This window comes from Megalops cyprinoides, chromosome 10, assembly GCF_013368585.1.
Source record: "Megalops cyprinoides isolate fMegCyp1 chromosome 10, fMegCyp1.pri, whole genome shotgun sequence".
Classification (NCBI taxonomy): Eukaryota; Metazoa; Chordata; class Actinopteri; order Elopiformes; family Megalopidae; genus Megalops; species Megalops cyprinoides.
The window spans coordinates 30,191,361-30,212,532 of record NC_050592.1 but is presented as its reverse complement, the minus strand read 5'-3'; the positions used below and the strand labels follow the sequence as shown (position 1 = coordinate 30,212,532).

The following is a 21,172-nucleotide window of genomic DNA, read 5'->3' as shown; positions in this document are numbered from 1 at the left end:
GCACACTTCAACGGACAGGCAAACACTTAACAGAGACCAAAGCATTTAAATGGTAATTAGGCCTCCTACTTATCACGGCTGATTCACGTCATTGTTTCAGGTACTCAATTTAAGAAGCATCCCTCCCATACGGGAGGCAAGCCGGTGGTGATGTACAGTTTTATATTCACATCAACTGTATAAAAATCGAACAGGCGTTTGTTAAAGGCGGTAGACCAGTGTGTATCCAGCAGTGCTAATGAGGCGCATGCAGCTCGCAGTCTGAAAGGAATTGTTGTTTCCCCGCCGAATTTTCCCTCTGTGAGACGAGAAAAGGAGAGGGGGTGTTAGAGGGGTGTGTGAACCCTGAGCTGACGGTGTGCTTTGCGATCCTCACCGCCTGCGCACGCCACAGAGCACGTGCAGGAGAGGCGGAGAAGGCGAGGCCTCCAGCCGCAGTGCCCCAGCCCGGGGATGAACCCAGGAGGGGAAGCGCCAGCTGGGTCTCCACGGCAACCGTGCCACAGAGCGCTCAGAGGAGCAGATTAGATACTTGAGACTCCACTTCGGCTTTTTTCAGAACTGCAGCGAGAAAGGGTGGGGGCCGGGGAGTAGGGGGGATGGGGAGGGGGGTAGGATTGGATTTTTGGGGGGTTTACCAGACTCATACAAAGAAGGGGGAGGCACTGTGGGGAATGTTGAGGTCACCTCCTTTGTCCTGTTGATTTCACTTTCACATTCCCAGAAACCACTCATTCACTCACTCACACACACAGACACACACACACATACACATGCAGACACAGTCTCCCCACAGCTTAGGCTACTCACCTGCCATGGGGATCTCTCTCAACATACTGTTCTGCCCTCACAGCGTGTAACTGCCCTCCTGTATCCATGTATGTGCCGAGGTTGTATCTACAGCTGTGCAGCTCATGAGAATTCAGCACAGAGGGAAGTAGTGCAGTCCAATTAACTATTTGACTGCGGGGTTGGGTGAGGTATATACACCAGTGAATCAATAAATAAGACAATTACAGTGTCAAATTGCTTGCAGTTCTCCTGCCTCTTCTGTTTCTCTGTAACAGGACCATTACTGCTGGTAACCCTTTACTGCCCAGTGCCAAGCAGAGGTGGATTAGGAGATGGATTAGAACTGATCTTATTACCTTCTGGTGTGAGTGTAGTGTGAGGGTACCACGAGGCCCCCAAAACAATTCCACAAACTTCTTGCATGCGATATGTTCACCCTGGCCATGGTTCCATTACAGTGCTACGGTTATCAGATAATTCACTTTATTTCATCAAAATGTTTTTGGAAAGTTCAGTTATGAGCGTTAAATGTTAGATTATTTCATGTTACGAACTAATTCTGACTCAGTTTTGGAAACACAGCCATGTTGTGGGGATCTCTGGGACAGATCTTGGCTGATGATAGGCTGTGAAAAAACTACATCATACCTTTAATGCCCCGACTTCCCACTATTTTCCCTTATCTGGCCCTGATCAGCTGTCCCTCAATGAGACGTCTGACGGCTGACTAAGAGTCCACCCACTACTACGCCCTGACAGAGTTCCCGCTCTTATCTCTGAGCCGCGCGGTGTGTTCCCACAACCCGCCAACGCGACGGAGAGCACAAACCAGCATTCAGCTGTAAGAGGGAGGGACCCGTGTCAGTGGGTCGTAGTGCGTGCTTTCGGATTGGCCCTCTGAAATCCCATGGAGAGATGCGCGGGGGGGGGGTTGCGTGATGTGGCTGGCGAGTGGTTTCAGGCGGCACTTTTCATTTCCACCTGGAAACACTATCATCAACAGCAGTGGAATCACATACTGTCAGGGATCGGAGACAATCCAAGACCGTTCTACTTTATCACGGTCGTCTGCCCACAATTGCACGCACTAGTATAGGATGACCCCGACGTTCACCAAATCACTACTTAATTTAAACCTGTCTTAGATTCACTTCTGTTCTCCAAATCCAGTTCCTAATTGCTCTCAAGCACAGTAGTCATAATTATGACTGGATAGTGACTGTTTATTTAAATAGCATAGCATAGCATAGTTAGCATAGCCATAATGACCAAGAAATTCTCATTGGGAACAAGTGTAGGTGCAGGGAACAGCAGGCACACAGACATGCCTTTGTGGTCCATTCACAGAGCCTGGTTGTCTGAAAGCTGAACACATGGAGCATTGAGGCAACAATGCACAGCTAACATAACAGGAAATACAACAGAGCCATACTGTACTGTACTGTACTGTACGTCTGTCCTAGTGCGAGTGGTGCATGGTTGTGGTGCACTACGAGGACAAACACAGGGCAGACTACAGAAACAGCTTGGCTGCTGTCACAAACTTAAAATGTAGAGGTGGCCTTCCTGCTGACCTCCCTCGACCCCCACAAACTAAGAGTTGCACTTTTTCACTTACCTCCTACCTCTTGGTCATATGATGGGATGAGTGAGGCTTTGTGAAGGTAATGCTTAGAGCTGTAAAATCATCAGCGAATTGCTGTTTTGAACAGATCACAGCGTGGAGAGTGAAGGCTTTTCATTGCCCTTTGATTGGCTTTCTAGTCGGCAGCTGGCAGCGTATGGCAGCGCCGCCCTGTTTTGCTGGAGCTCACTCTCCCGTGGCTACGCCTCGCTATTCTCAAGCCAACTCAACGCAGCTGGCTTCCAGGGCCTGATTTTGGCAGTGCACAGGTGCTGACATGTGTTTGTTTGCTAGGCTGGCCCTCCATCCTCTTTCCCTCCCTGTCATTCTCCCTCTCTCTCTCTGAGCCTGATGCGAGTGTGCTTCTCAGACACGGCTAATGCGGCCGGGTAAGCAGATTTTACATTTCCTGCAGGCGCGTTAGCGCCTGGAGGAGGAGGGGTGGCGGCTCCAGGATATTTTTAAGTGAGAGGCCTGGCGGAGAATCACGCATAGTCCACAGGGACATGTGGGTCACACAGCTGCTCGAGGTGGCATTTCTGAAGCCTCATCTTTGATGTTTCCTATTTGACGGGTCAACATGGCCCTAGTATAACCGTTAAGGACCACGCACCCTAACCACAGGGTCTGGTATCCATCTCAGCTATATCAGTTTGAAAGCTTATAAATTCACAAACCTAACTGCACTATCTGCAGCACTATCTGCAGCACTAACAAGAGTATAACCGGGAAAATTGCAGTGTCAGACCATTTTATACTACAGGCACCAGCTTGCAGCATTATGATCTGAAGAACAATGGCCTGACTGACCGAATCCCCCACGTTGCAGGAGAGGAATAGAGGGAGGCCCTGCAGACACAGGCCTTTGTGTTGGCCGTACAGCCCCCGCGGTGCGCCACAACCACAGCCAAGACAATCCGGTGCTTGTGGACCGACTCGGACAGAGAGGCGCACCGGGCAGAGGTTAGTGCTCAGCAAGGCGGGTCCCTTCAGACGAAATGGTCGTGGACGCCAGAGAGCAGGCATGAGATAAACGCTGGAGCGAATGGCCGCCGTGTCTGTAGACGTGGATCACAGAACGATTACACCGGTGTGAAGTTCTGTTGGTTCAGTGCGTGTGGGGAGGGCCATCGGCGGGGAGACTCCACCCCTCTGTGTTCGTTCCTTCCTGTTCTTGAGATAGAGCTGCAGGTAAAACCACCCATAGCATTCAAACAGCACACACTACTTTAGATGTTCTACTAGAACAGTGCTGTAGATTATTATATAGAGAATTAGATCTCAACTGGAACACTTGATTTAGATTCAAGCCTATCATATATGGTCACCCAACCTTTGCATACATTAGACAATTGGTTTTACCTACATGATCTATCCTGTTAAAAATATTCCTGAGGTCAGAGCCTTCTTCCACATGGAGAGACACAGGAAGGATTTTAAAAATAACCTATTCCTTATGTATGTCATATGTCATAAGGCCTAGATGAAGACTCTGCTAAATCACTTAATAAAACAGAGCTGTAGTATACCTTAACATCAGTCAGTCCAGGGTGGAAGACACAAAGAAAATCTATTTATCTCACAGCCCATGCATTGTTCTCATTGTCTACATCAAACAGACACACATCAAAACATCTTCAATATTTATTACAGATCACATTCCACATTTAAAATCCAATACATGATGCCTGCACCGTCGACACACACTCAACACTCCATACTTTTTGTTGTCCACTGGTTCACAGGCATTCTGGGTAGCTCCACACCACCAAGTTCCTGTCAGTGAGCCATGGAGATGACCGTGCCAACATATAATGAACACTATTTGGGGAATCATACCGATGAAGTGTCACCACGGAGATTTTTCACACTGAGGTCAACTCTCGCACCTTCTGGGGACGCTGGTGGGCGGTTTGGTGCTCTGAGGAGAGACATAAATCTTCCCTGCATGTGTCAAATTTCTAATTATTAAAATGAGCTGCTAAGTTATGAATTACGGCTATACGTAAATGTCTTTCAATGAGTGCAGCAAGAGGCATCACGTGGTTTTCATCTGTGACAGTGCTGAATATGCTGACACAGTGAGCCATCCAAGTAGCAGGCTAATCTATTACATAATTGTGGATATAAACAAAATTCTATTTGCTCTGACAGTTGTTGATTAAATGGAAAAACGGTAGACTGAATCTTACAGAACACATTTTAACAATTCTCAATTCTGTGTTTATGAAATTCAAATCCTTGCACATATGACCACGCAAGCTGCACTTTCAGCTGAAGAAAGGGAGAATCAAACATACTCTATCAGCCATAATCAAGCAAGGAGCACAGAGTACTATACATCGATGAAGAGTTCTGTCAGATATATAGAAGTATGTTCCTGGGTATACCAATTCAAGACGTAGGTGTGAGTTAAATGACTGTTTATGGCAGATGTATTTCAAAATCACTCGTTTATTATTTCTGGTTCAAATCTAAAGCACAAGTCTGAACAGTCATTGTGTTATGCACATCCTCTCCCACTCTGCAACGCCCATAATCTCTCCTTCCATCGATACTTTTTTTTTTTTTTTTTTTTTTACAGTTTTGAACCTGCCCCCCCCCCCCTCCCTCTCTCTCTATATTTGGGCACCCCCTTACTGTCCGCATCTTCTAGGCTGTAGCAGTAGGAATGCCTTTGCGGCCATCTCCATGGCAACAGGGAAAGCCCCAAGCGTTGTCTGGGTAACCAGAGTGAACCGGGTGCTCTCTAAATAAAAATGCTGCAGGGAAGTCTTTCGAAGAGTAGCTTGCTTGTACGCTCTATAGAAACAGGAGGGGTGTCGACTTGGCCAGAATTTGTTGCTCGGTTGACGTGTCGTTCCATTGGTTCGGTGGGGCAACACAGGCTGTGTATCCAGTGGGTTACTTCGCCATTTCCTCAGCTACCGCCTTCCCCATTTTATCCTTCAGATACGCCACCTTTTGCCAGTCGGACTTCAACTCCAGCCACTCAAAGTACGGCACCTTAAGAGAAAAAAAAACAGGAAGCGTACAATGGAGGGCACTTTTCCAATTTGCCTCCACAACTGGAGGACGTTTTCAGTGTTGCGTCTCACTGTGATCACTCATTTGCTCTCCTTTTTCATATCATACCTGCTGTAACTTGCAATCACTAACAATCACTTTAAGAATGCTGCGTTAAACCAAATTCGACTGCGACAATTTGGGAGGGGAGTGAATGAAGGGCAGAGCTTCTCTGTCTTGCGTAATGCACATGTCGCGGTGAGAGGTCTGTGTAGAGTCTGAGGCGCATTTCAGCCAGGTGAGCCCCTGCTCAGGTGAGTTGCCAGGTATAGCAGATGCTGTATGTGAAACCAGCAGGTCCAACCTGTAATGCAGCCCTCTCACTGGCCACATTCAAGCACCTATAAACCTTCCAACATACTGATTACCAGCCCCCCTCCACCCTTGGAAGACACCCCCCATTAAACCCCTAGCTTTGATCTTCTCATGATCCTCCCCCATTTTGTGATTACGACAGAAAACCGACTAAGAGAAAACAATCTTTTCCATTTAGATTTATGCACATTTATGCATTTTTGTTTAGACTGCAAACAAGCCATGCAGCACAAGGAGACTGAGGAAGGCATTACAGACCTGCTTACAGAAACCAAAAAAACAAGCAGAAAAAAGAAACCTAGAGCAGTAATTCTTTGCAAAACATAGGACATCTTAACATATTTCAAAAAAGGATTAACTGCATGAACATCGGACCCTCCCCTAAAAGTGCACTGCAACACGCAGACCACTGCAGTGCTTCCCTTGTTCTCGAACGAACGTCTCGAGCCTATACATTTTGTGACTCAGCTGGTGTCTGCACCAGGAAAAAAAAACCCCTGAACCAACTGTGCGTTAATGAAATATTTATGCGGCGGCCTACCCTTATTACAAAGCGGCCAAGTCATTTTTGAAATGCGTCTCCAATGTGGAAAAATAGCTGAACAGATAACGGGACCTTCCCTGACTGCAGCTTGAAAGCGCCTCCTTCCGCACCGGCTCCTGGGCTGCGCTCGTGCCTGCGCTCGCCCCGGGCGCGTGTGAAACAGGGAGCCGGCTGTTGCCAGGTGCCGCCGCAGGTCTGCATGAGAACCGCCGGCGCCCTCGCTCACGCTAGGGGAATGTAGCCAGCGCTGCACTCTTCACTCTTCCTCGACAGTGAGGTGCGCTAGCCTCTGGCTCGGCCGCGTATGTTTCTCACAGGAAAATCACCTTGCTCATTCTCACCGTTCTGACAGAGGAGCCGTTAATCCACTCAGCCGTTTAACGCCGTCGTCATGTTGAACTATTTTAATTAAGAAACCAGTGCTGGCAAGCTGCAATGCTCGCTTGAAAGAAAACAAAGAGTAACCCATGGGTGAAAGTGCTTTTAACGAGCCAAGAGGGCAAAGTTTTAGACTGCATGAGAAGGAATTTGGTAACAATGGAATTTTTTAAAACCTTTTTACATTGTTGGCAAACTAGCCATCTACTAACAGTAAATTGCTTGCTTAAGCACAGTAACAGGACTGTCCCAATAAGCAGTTAGTTGGTGTAGCTACCCAATTAGTTGGACCTAGCAACCAAAAGACGTACTTTTCTCCATTAGGAATGTTGATGAAAAAAGTTTGGAAACTGCATTTCTGAGTTCTACCATAAAAATATTATGCTGTAAGCTGCTTATCCTGGATCCGCATCTATCTTTACCTCCACTGAAGCACCTTCCCCACCTTCCGCATCTATCTTTACTTCCACTAAAGCACTTTCCTTACCTTTCCTGTTTTTTCATGTGTCTCACAGTAATGTAAAAAAAACAAAAAAAAACAAAATTGTGTCCCTCCCCCAGCACCACAGCCCCCTAGTATCCAAATCCACAGATGCTGTTATTCCGGCCCAGACCGCAGGCCCGACCTGACCAACTCAATTCGCCCTACACCCGCAGAGCCCCCGAGCTAACGGGATTGGCCTACATGCAGGTCGTTGCTACCATTCTGTGTCGTGCCTTCACTGACCCAATTACCCATAATCCACCTGACAGACTGGGCCCCCGGCCTGGCTAAGTGTGTGCCAACTCCCGTGACGTGCCTGCCCCTCCACCGTGGATCATGGAGTGGCATCGGCCACATGGGGAGAAACGCCCTCCATTTCAGGACTTACAAACGATGCACTGAGCTGGAACTCTTTGAGGGGAAAAACCACTCTAGCTAACACTCCGGAAAGCGAGAGCCACTCGTGTTAACATCCAAAGGTCTGAAACGCATTTCTGAGGCTCGGCGAGATACGAGTGGCCAATTACTGGCAGGATGCAGAATCCTATTACCCTGTGGTTAATTTTGTCGGATGGAAAGAGAAATGCTCTCACGCCTCCTACACGCCTCGTGAGAGAGCCGCTTCCGGTCCCTTACTACAAACACGCTTTGGCCATGTGGAGCTGGTGCATTCTGGGGCATATTCTGCATATTCATAAGAAAGTCATGACCTGACTACTGAGCTATTTACTCCTTACTTGTGTAAACTCTGGAGGCAGCTTATATAGTCCAGATGTCCCCTCTCTCTTATTACAGCACTATACTATGTATCAAATGGAAGCAATGGAATGAATGTTACATACTGCCACGCCCGTCGGAAAATGCAAACTGCTTTAGACTCCTGGGGCCCCAATCTGAGTCACAGGGTCACCGGCCACAGGAGAAGAGAGCCGCTGTGCTGCATTTGAGATCTAGAGATTCTGAGGTGCCAGCTGACCGATGTCCGCAGCAGGGGCTTTGCCACTGCACGAAGCGGGGCTTTGTTTCGGGAGGGGGCGTGGGATGTAACCCTCGACCTCGAGGGGACGGGCGTGTGGGCTCATCCCGGCTCTGGCTGACAAGCGGCTTGCGAGGGGGAGATTATCCTGCCCAGCCCCTGGGGGGGATGATCCCCACTGCTCCTGAGCACCCTGACGCAGGTACCCCGGAGGCCCCTGGGAGTGGGTGCAAAGCTTTCAATGTGATTGCAAACTGAGGACCACAGTGACTGCAATCACAGGGTGAGAGGGGATTAGATACTCCTCTCCTGGAAGCCAGACTTACTAAGGAGCTGACGCCGAGTGTTCCCCGAGAGAGGAAACTTTGCTCAGAGAAAGCACATCAGAAACTTTATCATTTTATCTTAGGCTGTGCGTAATGGCTCCCAGTGCTCCTCTCTTTATTTATAAGAGAGCACCACAGGGTAGCACTCAACTCTCTGCAATGTCTCTGAATAGAGATGAGACTAAAAGATTCAAACTTTTTGGCAAACTGACTTCACAGGTGCTGGCAACCTCTATGTTCCTACCTCTACAATATTACTTCAATTTATTACAGAAGAAGTGTCAATAAGGCTGCTTAACGAGTTGGTCTCTTGTTACTCAGTAAACGCTGTGAAAGTAACTACAGACCAAGTCAACCGTTCTCTGGAGGCCGATTGCTCAATGCTGATGTAGGGGATTTGAGTGAAAGACCGGCCCCGCCCTCTCACCTCCACGGTGAGGAAGCCGGCCAGCTGCAGGTGGCGTCTCTGCATGGCGAAGCGGCCCAGCAGCTCCTTGCTCCTGGTGCTGTAGTTAGGGAACTCCCCGGCCAGGAACGCAATCCTGCACAAACACATCAGAATCACAATCAGAATCACAATCAGACTTTACTGATTGATCAAGTATGCTTTTACATCTACAAGGAATTTGACTCTGCTTCCAATGCCTCTCGTAGTGCTTTCATACAATATCAATGTGACAACAACAAATACCATCCAATAGCAGTGGTACAACAACCAACATCAGTAGTGCAGGGCACATACATGGAATGGAGTAAGGATAGAATGAATGAAGTACGTAAAAATTAACATGAACAGCTACTGCACAATAAGTTAAAGTGTAGGCTGCGGGTCCATACAACAATTAGATATAGACACTGTGTTATATACAGCTCATGGACCATTCACACACCAGCTACCTTCTGCATTCCATGTAAGGGATGGAATGTAATGCATCAGATGCCCAGTGTCAGAGCGCGTGTCAGACAAGCCTCAGAGTGATGCTAGTTCTGTGCCTTTATCAAGATGGCCGCTGTACCCAGTCTCTGTGCTCGGCAGACAGGGCTCACCTTCTGGCCCCCTGAGGAAGAGGAGAGGCCCCCCCGCCTCCTGGGAGATGAGGGGCCACAAGTGCCTGTAGGTCGATGGGTTTGTTCTCGGCATCCACCACCAGCTCCCCATCTGACATAAAAAAAAAAAAAAAATCAGCCTTTAACTATATATCAGTACTACATCACAGCTGGGCATGAAGGCAATCAGACACTGTCGAAATCCAACAGGGTTAACACTGGAGTGCTTAAGCGGTACAAAAACTGAATTTATTCCAATTTGCCCTTACTGACACAAAATAATCCACCAACTTCACAGACAGACAATACAAGCAATTCCTTTGATAAGCTGCATTTTTCATTAATGAATGCAATGACAAGTTTGAAAGACTGGTTGAAAATGTGGTTTACTCTTCCTTCTGCCTTTCTTACAGTGCAGGTGAATTCTGGCCCCTTCCTTCTTACCTATAGTCCAGCCGTACACTGTGTCGACCCCGGTGCGGTAGGCCTCTGCCCTGCCCCCCGCCAGACTCTGCAGCGCCTCGTGCAGACTGGTCTGTAGGGGCGTGGGACGGCTGTCCCGGGACGGGGCAGGGACGGGAGGGACGGGGCTGCTGGAGGTCTCTGGGGGGCACAGCTTCTCCAGCTGTGCCGTAGCGGTGATGTGGAGCAGTTTCAGCCGGTAGCTCTCAGTGCGAGAGGGCTTGGCATCTGAGAGGGGGGAGGGAGAGGGAGAGAGGGAGAGGGAATGACGGAGAGGGAGAGTGAGAGAGGGAGGGAGAGTGAGCGTGGGGGGTGACGGGGGATAGAGAACCCAAGGTTACCCAAGTCACAGATTATGCAGGTGTACCTGTATAAACATGATAGCAGTCTACAGGAAATGCGTCAGTAGTTGCCATCTCTGAATCAGAGAGCTCTTGTTAAACAGCCTGTCAGAAAATGTAGAATATTGCTGTTTATAGACTACTGTGACCTAAGGGGGAGAAATCTTCCAATGGAAAAAAAAACACCAAATGGAAAAGCTGACTTTAACTCCAGACTCTATGAAAATTATGACTAAAAGAAAATGAATGACGTTTCATCGTGAATGAGCAGATTTGGTAAAGTGACCACAGCCTAAAAGCATACACTTAACACCTATGTGTGAGCAGTCTACAGACACGCTCTGAGGGGCTTTAAATGAGACACATTAACGTCAGTAAACTGACATTATAATGACATAAGGCTTCACACACATATGAATATGACTGTGCCCGTGGCAATTAACCAAGGGTGAGCTCACTGCTGCATTCTTTATCCTCGCCATGCTTGTGCAGACACGCAAAACATTTACACACAAACCCTTAAAATATTCTCAAAAAATGTTCAGTAGGTCTGACAAAAAAGGTTTGGGATTTTACTATGTGGGCGTAGGCAAATTTATCTCTTCTGTAGGATTATTGCAAATTACAATATTCTTTTTATATTTTCAAACATGACTGAAAATTAAAATGAACAGAAGTACTGATATGGTAATATTTTACCAGCAAGAACTGAAAAAAAGAAAAATTCAAAATATCCAAATATCTAAATTTGGAACAGCATCAAGAATACTTTATGAGCCAGTTAGTAAACACTGACACCCCCAGGCCACACCTGGTATTGCAATAACCAACAGCTGGTTCTCTTGATTCTCAAACAAGACAAGAAGGTATAATGAAATATCTGAGTATTACTATGTGTGTCTCTGTTGTGTTTCACATTTGCTTGGGGGCTCAGCATGCAGTTTTGATTTTTCAAGTGCTCATTTTCCATTAAATTTCATGTTTATTTTTTGGGGTATTTGGGGGAAATGCACTTCAGGTATGGAAACAGATTAACCATCCAACCAAATGCATGAGGACTTCAGGTCAGCAGGTCATCTCTAACCACAACACACAGGTACAGTGCTTATCTAAGCTTACATCCTTAGCTGCTTTCGTATGCCGGCCTTACACCAAATGACTTTCAAGTGATTTCACTGTCACAGACAAATTTCCAATGTCGGAATAAAATCATGAGAGTATTGCTGGAGTTGTGGCGCGCTCCCGTGATCTCGATCGTTTGGTGTAAGGCGGTAATCCGAGCTTCAGTCAGTCTTTTTCTCGTCTTGATGTTCTGATAAAATCAACCGTGTTTAATATTATCATATGTTTTGAGGCTTGCCTGATGCAAATAGTGACGTGGACATTGTCAACAACTAATAGGTGAGCTCTCTCAGCACCAAAGAGGAAACAGCAAAGCGGATACAGGAATAGTTAGACCGAGATAGACATGGAGGAGACTCCGGGGAGGCCTCGGAAGCTGCGGTTCTCTTGGACTGTACAAAAGGAGGAGAAACTGGTAGAGTTGTGGAGTGAGCAAGAGTGTCTCTTTGACGTCTTTTCCCATTTGTACTACAATAGAGTGGAGAAAGAGAAAAGGTGGACAGAAGTTGCTGCAGCCCTCGAAATCCCCAGTAAGTATGCTATATGCTATAGCAACATAGCAACTAGCTAACCACTGTCCCGAATGGGGCTACTTGCAAGCTTACGTTAGCTACAATGTTTGTTATTAGCCTATGAGCTAACCATACATTTCAGCTGAAGACTGTGCTCCATTTCTCTTCTTGTAAATTTCTGCCAGGAGCACGATGGGAAATAATCTCAAAAGGAATCCAGTTGCAGTCTTGCAAATAGTGACCCTGCAAGATCCCCAGTCTTTGCAAAATCATAGTCTGTGACTAAAAACTCTGTGACTAATGACACGTCGTCTTTAGATGTGAGAGGGTGTCAGACTTTAGTCTTTTAGAAGTCTTTTCAGAGTCTTGTCAAAGTTTTCTAGTGTATGGTTAGCATTAGTATTACAAAGAACAACCTCCCTGCAACTAGACCCCTACAGAGGCAAGGAATATAAGGAAATGGAGTTCAACCACTCATTTGCAAGCAACACTACACATTTATAGACAGTAATGACTGGATCTCTCACCCGTCAGTTTGCGCTGGAAGGCAGGATCGAGCACATTCTTTAGGTATTGGGGTTTGGCTTGCTGCAACACACACAGAGACCAGACCACGTCTGTCTGCAGGTACGGCTCCAGGCCCGAGAGCGCCCCCTCCAGGGCAGCGTGCACCTACAAAGATGGGACAGAGCACTGGTTAGCATCAACGGTGACCAGTCTCTCTCTTTATCAGTAATCTGCCAACCTGTCCAGTGTGTGATGGAAGATGCAATACATCAGACCTTGGCACCCATGTGTCCTTCATATATCAGCTTAGCCTCTGTTGGCCATCATTTCAATGAATCTTACATTGAGTCAACAGAAAAGCCAGAGGGAGACAGCATAAAGTTGATGAGTGCAGTATAATGTATTTCTTTAGTGTTGTTAATACTCTTAAATTCACCAGATCTTTCAGGGTTTAAGTCATGGTAATCATGTGGTTAGAGGGGCTCTTTCAAGAAATGTAAATCATAACCTGGAATTAAATTTATACATATACACACAACCATATAATGAAGATACCATCTTCTGATAGTTGTTAATTTTCATGTTCTCACCAATGACAAACAATAGTGACAAAATCTGAATATGACTGACTAATCCCTGTGCCATCTCAGACAAAGTTCTGAGTCCATCAGGAACTCTTGATTCAAAAAATATATGTTGTTGCCATATGTTGCTATATGTTGTTGGCATGCAGTAGCTGTTGCTACCCGTACTGCTCTTACTCAGCTACATCTAACCTTCAGACCATTTAACACCCTTCAACAACTTTTTTATGTCATAATCTATTCTCTTCAAGGTCCAATTATTTTTGTGCAATGCTTGGTGAAATAATTGCAGAGTGGATTCCTCAAGGCAGAGGAAAAGTGCAGACGCTGGAGGGTGTGCTGACCGGAGGGATCGATGAAACGCTTTCAAACCGTGACACGGCACTTTCTCCGAAATGCAAAACTTTCCTCCCCCTTTCCCCTCCCCCCCCGCTGGGCCACGCCTCCCCCGCGCTGGGCCACGCCTCCCCCGCGCTGGGCCACGCCTCACCTTGCTATAGAACTCGTCCGCCTTGCTGGGCTGAAAGTTGAGCCGCGCCAGAGACAGGAGTAGGTTGCAGAGCTGCGGGACTCTGTATTTCTGCTCGTTCTCCAGATAGTGCTGAGGCAGACCACAGAGACACATGTCACTCAAAAATGAACCCCGCCCATCACTTCTTACTGCTATTGTTAAAACTTGGATTATTATTTCGAAATGACAGCCTGGCTAGTGCAAAGGCATGCACCATTCGCCTATGCAACTGTACTGTGCAAAATTTCCCCTCAGATAACACATTTGTTGACTTAGAAATGAAAGGCAGATGTGCATTCAGGCTTTGGGCTGGCTGACAAATATTTTAGTTAGACAGCCTGCATAGGAGAGCCTATTTAAAGTGTAAGAAAACAGTATGTGGTATCATTCTGTCTGCTAGAAAAAGACAAGAGTCTTTAGTAAATATCAACGGCTATATTTGGACTAGCTGCGCATAACAGCACACCATCACACATTCAGCATTTTGACTCTCTTCACCCCGTGAGCAGAATTTAGTGAGTCAATGCTGCGATACTGTTAAATGTGAGCTAGACCTACTTCTTTGACCCTTGTCACACTCCTTCCATTCAACCCCAGTAGCTCTAATGATAACACAGCCAACATTAAATTCTCATACCGACGCAAAGTAACAAATATATTTCCAATTAACATCATGCTATTAGCATCACATGCATTAGGGTTTTTTTTAGCCTATTTAATACCTGCATGCTCCTGGATTACAAATGAATGACTATTTATAGGTGACCCTATACGTATCTATGAGTGTGAACCTCACAGACAGGCCCTCTAAATGATGAGGGCCGAGTCAGATTTAGGCCAGTGACATGTGGTGGGGAGAGGGGAGTGGGCTTGGTGGGGGGGGAGCATACTTCAATGAAGCTCTCGAACAGGGGGAGGTGGAGCCACTTGAGGTAGGCGAAGGACTTGGCGCACCGCGTGACATCACTGGGGGTAAGCTCCTCCCGCCTGGGCAGTAGTTCGGACGCGATTCGCTGGAACACCTGGGTCTGATGGAAGTTCAGCTTTCCTAGGAGGGAGAGGGAAATGAAGGAGGGATTAAAGGTCAAGACCTTCCATGCCAATAATAAAATAAATAAATATGTTATTAATACTGATATAACCATATTATTAATATATTATAAACAAAATAAAACCAGTAATCTGAGCATTGACAACATGTGTTGATTCAATAACACAAAATATGTTGTATGGAGTAGGTTTAATTTTGATTTGTTTGTCAGTCATTATCATTGATCAGCCACATGTGTAGACCAAATTGTTAAACTAGCAACAAATATAGAAGCTGGTGGCAAAATGACCCAGTATGCCACTGCAATTCACAACAAATCCTTCAGCATCAGACATGTTAACTGTTATTAGCTTAGCTTGCATGAAGATGCTAACATACTGTATTTAATGTTATTTTTTCTTGAATGAATATCGGTTTAATAAAACCATTTAACAAAAATCACTCATTAATTACCGTGCTGGGGGATTTACCAGTGTAAAATAGTCTGTGCGTGAAGCTTTAAAACAAGATACCTGAGACAGCGTAGTAATTCATAATATATGACACTATCACATTAATACAAGTAGTTAGCATTGCTGGATGTAGTCATAATCACTCATTGTAATAGAATTACTATCATAAGGGACCTCATTGGCAATGCATTCTATTGAAATGCGCCAATACCCACCACAACCCACCCAGGGTTCTGATAATAATACCAAAGGCAGTTTTTCAGGTTTTGGTCTATTGTGTACACCTGTCTACTAGGCTGCAACCCAATTAGCAGGTAGTCAGAGTGATCTTTTCTGTGCTCCTTCAAGCAGCAGCCTCACCTACCCAGCCTTGCAATACAAATACAAGTCTGTCTGTGGGATTCCATCGAGGAAGGACAGAGACGAAGTGCCACGCTAGTCAGCAAATTACCACTGTAGTGCAATGTGCCAATATCCCAACCGTGTCCTCGCCTCTGATTGGAAAGCTAAATGCTTCCATTGATGCAACCACACTTGGCATGGCTCTCCTGCCAACCAGACATATCCATCAAGTTCCCCCAGACCTGTCATGATAGTCACCGTAGGCCTATGGAACTGTCAATCTGCTACTCAAAAAACTGATTTCGTCTTGACCTCTCTGCTGCTTTTGATACAGTTGTCCATCGGAGCCTCCTGGCAACGCTGGCTGAACTAGGCATGGCAGGCACTGCCCACTGCTTTCTTCCTACCCTTCAAATCATTTCTGCCAGGTACCATGGCGTGATTCTGTCTCTAAGCCCCATTCCCTCACCATTTGGTTACCTTTTCTTGGTCTTTTCCTCTTCTCCCTCTACACTGAATCCCTGGGAGTGGTCATCTCCTCCTACACCTTCTCCGACTTCTTCTAGACTGACAAGAATATTGCCTCACACATCAAGGCTCGCCTCAATCATGTACCTAATTAGATGAACAGCAAACATCTCAAACTCAATCTTTCCAAACCAAACTTCCCTACATTCCTGAAAAAGTCATCACCACTTTGTGACCTCTCCTTCCCCTTTGACAACACGACTGTGTCAACATCCCAGAGTGCCAAGAACCTGGGAATAGTGCTGGATACTAGCCTGCTCTTCTCCAACAACATAGCAGCAGCGACACAAAACTACACGTTCATGTTCTACAACAGTAAAATCTATCCATTTCTGACAACTACCTCAGCACCACTCTTGGTTCAGGACGCAGAATTTTCCAGACTGGACTACTTTAACTCTCTTTTGGTTGGCCTCCCCACAACTGTCATCAGTCTCTTCCTGCTGATCCAGAGTGTAGCTGCTCATCTTATCTAAAACTTACCACAATATGGTCACGTCAAAACGGTCAATAAACGTCACGCCTCTCCTTATCTTTCTACAAAGGCTACCTGTTATAGCCCAGATAAAATTCAAAACGCTGGTTCTACCCTATTGAGCTGTAACAAAAACTGCACCTCATACTCAGAACCTCTCATTACACCCTACTCTTCAGCCAGACCACTTTGTTCTGCTATCTCTGGACACCCAGTTGACCCTTTTTCAATGGGTCTCTCATATTCACATCCCTTCACTACCCTAACCCCCCCCAGTGCTGGAATGAGTTCCCCACTACTGTCAGAACTGCAGGATCGCTATCCATTTTCGGTTGGAGACTAAAAACCCTCCTATTCAGAATAAACCTGGGTTCTACATTCACTGTCATCTCCCCCTAAAAACACTAATATGACACAACAACTATAAAATTGAATGCAATTTAAACCAAAAAGATAAAAGCCTGGTGGCATCTCAAGCTTTTGCAGTGTTGTGATGATAAAAGTCAGTGGTGTTTAAGGTTGCACGGTCTAACCTTAATGTTTCATGGAAATAGGGTAAGGTTGTATATCCTTTGACAGCGGCGCTGTTTCTCACAATGGCATTACACTTCCAATCACAGCACTATTGTTTTGATATCTGTGCAGCTATTTGTCTAACCTTTTGAATGCACTCTGGATAAGACTGTCTCTCGAATGACTGAATGAAAAATGTATACTGAACTTGGAGGATTATTTGTGAGACAGTCAGTAAGGAACCCCATGGAAAGTGTTTGGTTGTATTTTATGTGCAGACATAGTCAACTTCTCCCTAACCTAAGTAGACCAACATGCAAGATAGCAGCACCTTTCTCAGGATATAATGACTGTGGTGTCACCCTCTCTCTGTTAATCCAGGAGGCACACACTGAGCTCCTGCCTCACCGTGCCTGGTTACCAAACCCTCACCCTCCCAGCTGCCTCACCATAGGCAAAGGCCAAGTCGAGGAGCAGAGGGGTCTTCAGCTCCGCGGACGGCTTCTGCTGGATGTGGTAGGAGAGCGCCCGCATCAGCGGCACCGAGCGCCGGCCCTGATTCGCCAGCGACATCGCCACCCTCCGGATGTCCTCCGCACTGAAGCCCTCCGCCAGCTCCAGAGCCTGCGAGGGAAGGAGGGAGCGTGACAGAGAAAGAGTGAGTGAGTGAGTGAGTGTGAAAGAGAGAGACAGAGTGAACAAAAGAGTAAGAGAGAGTGTGAGGGTGAGTGAGAGAGAGACAGAGAGAGTGTGTGTAAGTGTGACAGAGAGTGTGAAAGACAGAGTGTGTGAGAGTAAGAGAAAGTGAATGTGTGAGAAAGACACAGTGTATGAAAGAAAGCACGTGAGGGAGAGAAAGAGAGTGTGTGAAAAAGAGTAAGAGAGAGCATGAGATTGTGTGAAGTAAGTGTATGAGTGAAAGAGTAAGAGAGAGTGAATGTGTGAAAGAAATGTGTATGAAAGAGAGAATGTGAGGTAGAGACAGAAAGTGTGTGAAAGAGAAATAATGAGAAAGAACGAGAAAGAGAAAGTGTGTGGAAGATAATGCGTGAGACTAAGAGAGAGAATGTGTGAGAGAGAGAGACAGAGGGAGAACGAGCACTAATCAGCCCTCTATTCCCCCTGCCTCATGCCCCCTCAGCTAGGCTGGTTCTGCTGTTTAGTGTAACAGCACACCTGCAGCACGGAGTAGGCCGTCTGTCACAGCGGCGGGCATTACCTTGTCCTCCAGCTTGTCCATGAGTGAGGGGTACAGGTGCCCTGCCCGGGCCATCAGCAGGCTGGCGGTGCGGGCGTCGGCCAGCTCCGTCCAGCGCAGCTCCAGCTGCTTCACCACCCCGTTCAGCAGCGCCTCCGCCTGGGGGCCGCCCCGGCTGGTGCCCCACTCCGCCAGGTAGGCCAGCTGCCTGTAGGTGAACCTCCGCACCCGCCAGAGGGCCTCCGTCTGCAAGGAGCGCAGCACGGGAGCCCCCGAGGGCACCCCCAGCAGGGAGAGGGCTCGTAAGACCGAGACCAAGGTGCCGTTCCACACTGTGGCCACCTGGGGGAGACACAGAGGACAACAGGATTGCTGCAATTAGCAAACACTCGAAGGATAAAAAATGTCCAAAAGAATACATATAGTGCAAGTCAACAGAAGTATCTCAAGGCTTAAAAAATAAAGGATTCACCCAACAGCAAAATATTCCTCATTCTTTGAAATTTTCTTTAATTTTACTTACATTCTAACAGCAGAGGCCAGAACCTCTGAACAGTCAAGAAAAAACTAAAATGAAGACAGGCCATTTCAACTCCCTCTTTATGATTTTGCCACCTACAAGAGTCCCAGAAAGACAGCAAGACTGCCATATGAGACACATCCGAATTGGGCACTGTGCTCCCGGAAACACACAGCAGTTATTGCGTGCACACACAGACTCAATCAAACAGCAGCATTTATTTGGCTTTCCGTTTACTCTCTCCTACAGAGAACAAAGGGGATGCACTCAATATGATTTTATCTCCTTCCTCTAAGCAACGGTAAACCCCATGACTTTCACAAGCAAACAGCAACAATATCCAGCACCAGACACAAGCAGCTCACTGTGCAAAAGACCCAGGTGCCTCACAGAGGAACCGAATGAAGCGCTTATGGTAATTCACCATCCACAGCAGGCTGATGAACACATGGAGCTCAAAGCGTCTGATCTAATGATGTCTTCTGATGGTGGCATGATCATACCTGAAAATCCGAGCAACTTCACAACAACACCTAAGAATCAATTACACCATTGCTGGACTGGAGTTTTGTACAGGGATTGTAGTCAGTTTTTAAATGTACATTCCACACACACTTTAACAACTTGTACAAAATTGTATACAATAATACAAAAGCCTTGCTAAAAAGCTCAGCATCAGTGTATCAATCAGGGACCGAACCTCAATCTTATGTAGAGGTTAAACATCCTGAGCGGATCACCACTAGGCGGTCCATGTTACCTGAGAGGAAACCAACTCGACCATGTCTTGGAACCTGTGGTCCTCAAGGAGGATGGCCCGATCCGATTCACCCTTCTCCACGACGAGCTTAACAAGGTGAATCAGAGTGGTGGCAGCCTGGTTGGCGCTGCCACCGTGGACGTCCCACAGCTGCAAGATCTCTTGCAGGCTGCTCGCTTTCTCAACAAGATCATCCAACTCTGTGCGTTTCGGCGTCTGAGCAATCTCTTCCTCTTTGACCAGGCTGCGACGCTCGCACAGCCCCCGCACCTGCGGCCGTAGGCGCACGCACTGGACCCACGCGGGCTCCGCGGGGGCAAGCACGGGAGGTAGGCGGGTCCCGGCGGAAGAGGCACGGGGACACCGGGCCCCCAACAGTCGGGCACACCGGCCCAGTAATCTGGTGGTCATCGGGAAAGCTTCCGCTGCTAGCACTGGACTCACAACCCGGCAGCTGACTCCCGCATTTCACAGCCCCTGGAAGTAGAACACAACCACAAGGAGCCCACAAAGTTATTCAGAAGCCCATAAAACATGCTCTTCGTTCACACATTCATATTGACTTGGTACAAGATTTTGACCGGTTCCTTCAGATAAACCGCCGCAGCAAATGCGCTGTTTTTAACAATAAAACAAAATATTCTTTAAAGGTTTCCCTATTAATCCACTGCTTCAATTAATACATAAATACATCCAGGAAGTGTAACATTACGCAACGTCGCTAGCCGGTTATCCAACTATCCCGCTACAGATCATTTATTAGCAATTAGCAACTTTTAGCTAACAGTTGCCACGCGAATAAATAGTGCCATACTGACAACCACTACACACAGAAATATGCCAGTAGTAATTAGCTAGTTATCCAGATACACCCAGTTAGAGCAATGGTATTCCACGTATTCCACGACCACATCCTTGTCTTTTTAAACCAACCCTGGAATCAATCCTGACCTTGCCGACTACACACTGGCGATGAGCTACAGAAGCTAACGTTATCGTGGAGTGTGGGAACACCGCAGCGTGTGTTACACACACTATGCAGCTTTTACATTCCCTGACATTGCTGCTTAATATACGTGGATTAAATCCATGGTACAAAACTGTAAATGAAATTTACTCTCACCCTCTGTTGCTATTCGGCTAACTTAAGTAACCTGCAGCGACATTCACATGCATGGCTATGAATTCAAGTCGCACAAAAATTGCGTCATTACAGGCCCCTGTCACGTTGGCACAGGCTATTCGTTGGATGACGAATTTGACGTTTAAAACTAAGCACACCGGTAGGCGTTGAATCAGTCCTATTTGTTGGCTGGAATAAAGCGTCTTGGGCTCATGGAAGCAATGTCTAAGCTAACATTGTTAAACTACAAGCTTTGACGGAAAAGATGAATACGGAATTACAGTGTGCTAGATAACCAGTCCAATGTTATGCTATGTTAACGAAACAATATTAATCGTTTTTTGTTTGCTTCTGTAAAGTTACCGCTACAAACCATGCAGCAGGCTTGAGCTACGTCTGCGATGCGGCAGCAGATGATTCAAGATTTTATTTCTCAAGGGGCTCACAAAACGTTTTGAAGCACATTCCCAGTGCTCTGTAACACCCATCTGTTGCAGCTTCAGCACAATAGTACGCCAGTATGCTGCTCTTAAGAATACTTTTAAGCACAGTGTGTATGATAATACAATAACTGCTGCGAGCATGTATTTAAAATCCGTTTAGGGGGTTTTCCTCTGTC

At 46.6% G+C, this 21,172-nt stretch overlaps 1 protein-coding gene across 1 annotated transcript; it reads right to left on the bottom strand.

Annotated features, from left to right (window-relative positions):
• Positions 1-4,044: 4,044 nt before the first annotated feature.
• On the bottom strand, positions 4,045-20,621 carry tbrg4 (transforming growth factor beta regulator 4). Its single transcript, XM_036538891.1, has 11 exons — positions 20,554-20,621; positions 19,431-19,907; positions 18,172-18,492; positions 17,402-17,576; positions 14,482-14,639; positions 13,571-13,681; positions 12,517-12,661; positions 9,997-10,242; positions 9,553-9,664; positions 8,933-9,047; positions 4,045-5,422 (listed from the first exon to the last, which is right to left on the bottom strand). Exons 2-11 carry the CDS (start codon positions 19,839-19,841, stop codon positions 5,321-5,323), a joined length of 1,896 nt encoding a protein of 631 aa, XP_036394784.1. The 5' UTR covers positions 19,842-19,907; positions 20,554-20,621; the 3' UTR covers positions 4,045-5,320.
• Between the last annotated feature and the right edge of the window lie 551 nt (positions 20,622-21,172).

What these genes read in the sequence shown, in the direction of transcription:
- tbrg4 (XM_036538891.1), bottom strand. Translation starts at nt 19,841, where the DNA reads ATGACCACCAGATTACTGGGCCGGTGTGCCCGACTGTTGGGGGCCCGG. An exon ending in TGGACAAGCTGGAGGACAAG is followed by an intron (nt 17,577 to 18,171) that starts GTAATGCCCGCC and finishes CTTCCCTCGCAG; the next exon opens with GCTCTGGAGCTGGCGGAGGG. An exon ending in CTTCCTCAGGGGGCCAGAAG is followed by an intron (nt 9,048 to 9,552) that starts GTGAGCCCTGTC and finishes GTGTTTGTGCAG; the next exon opens with GATTGCGTTCCTGGCCGGGG.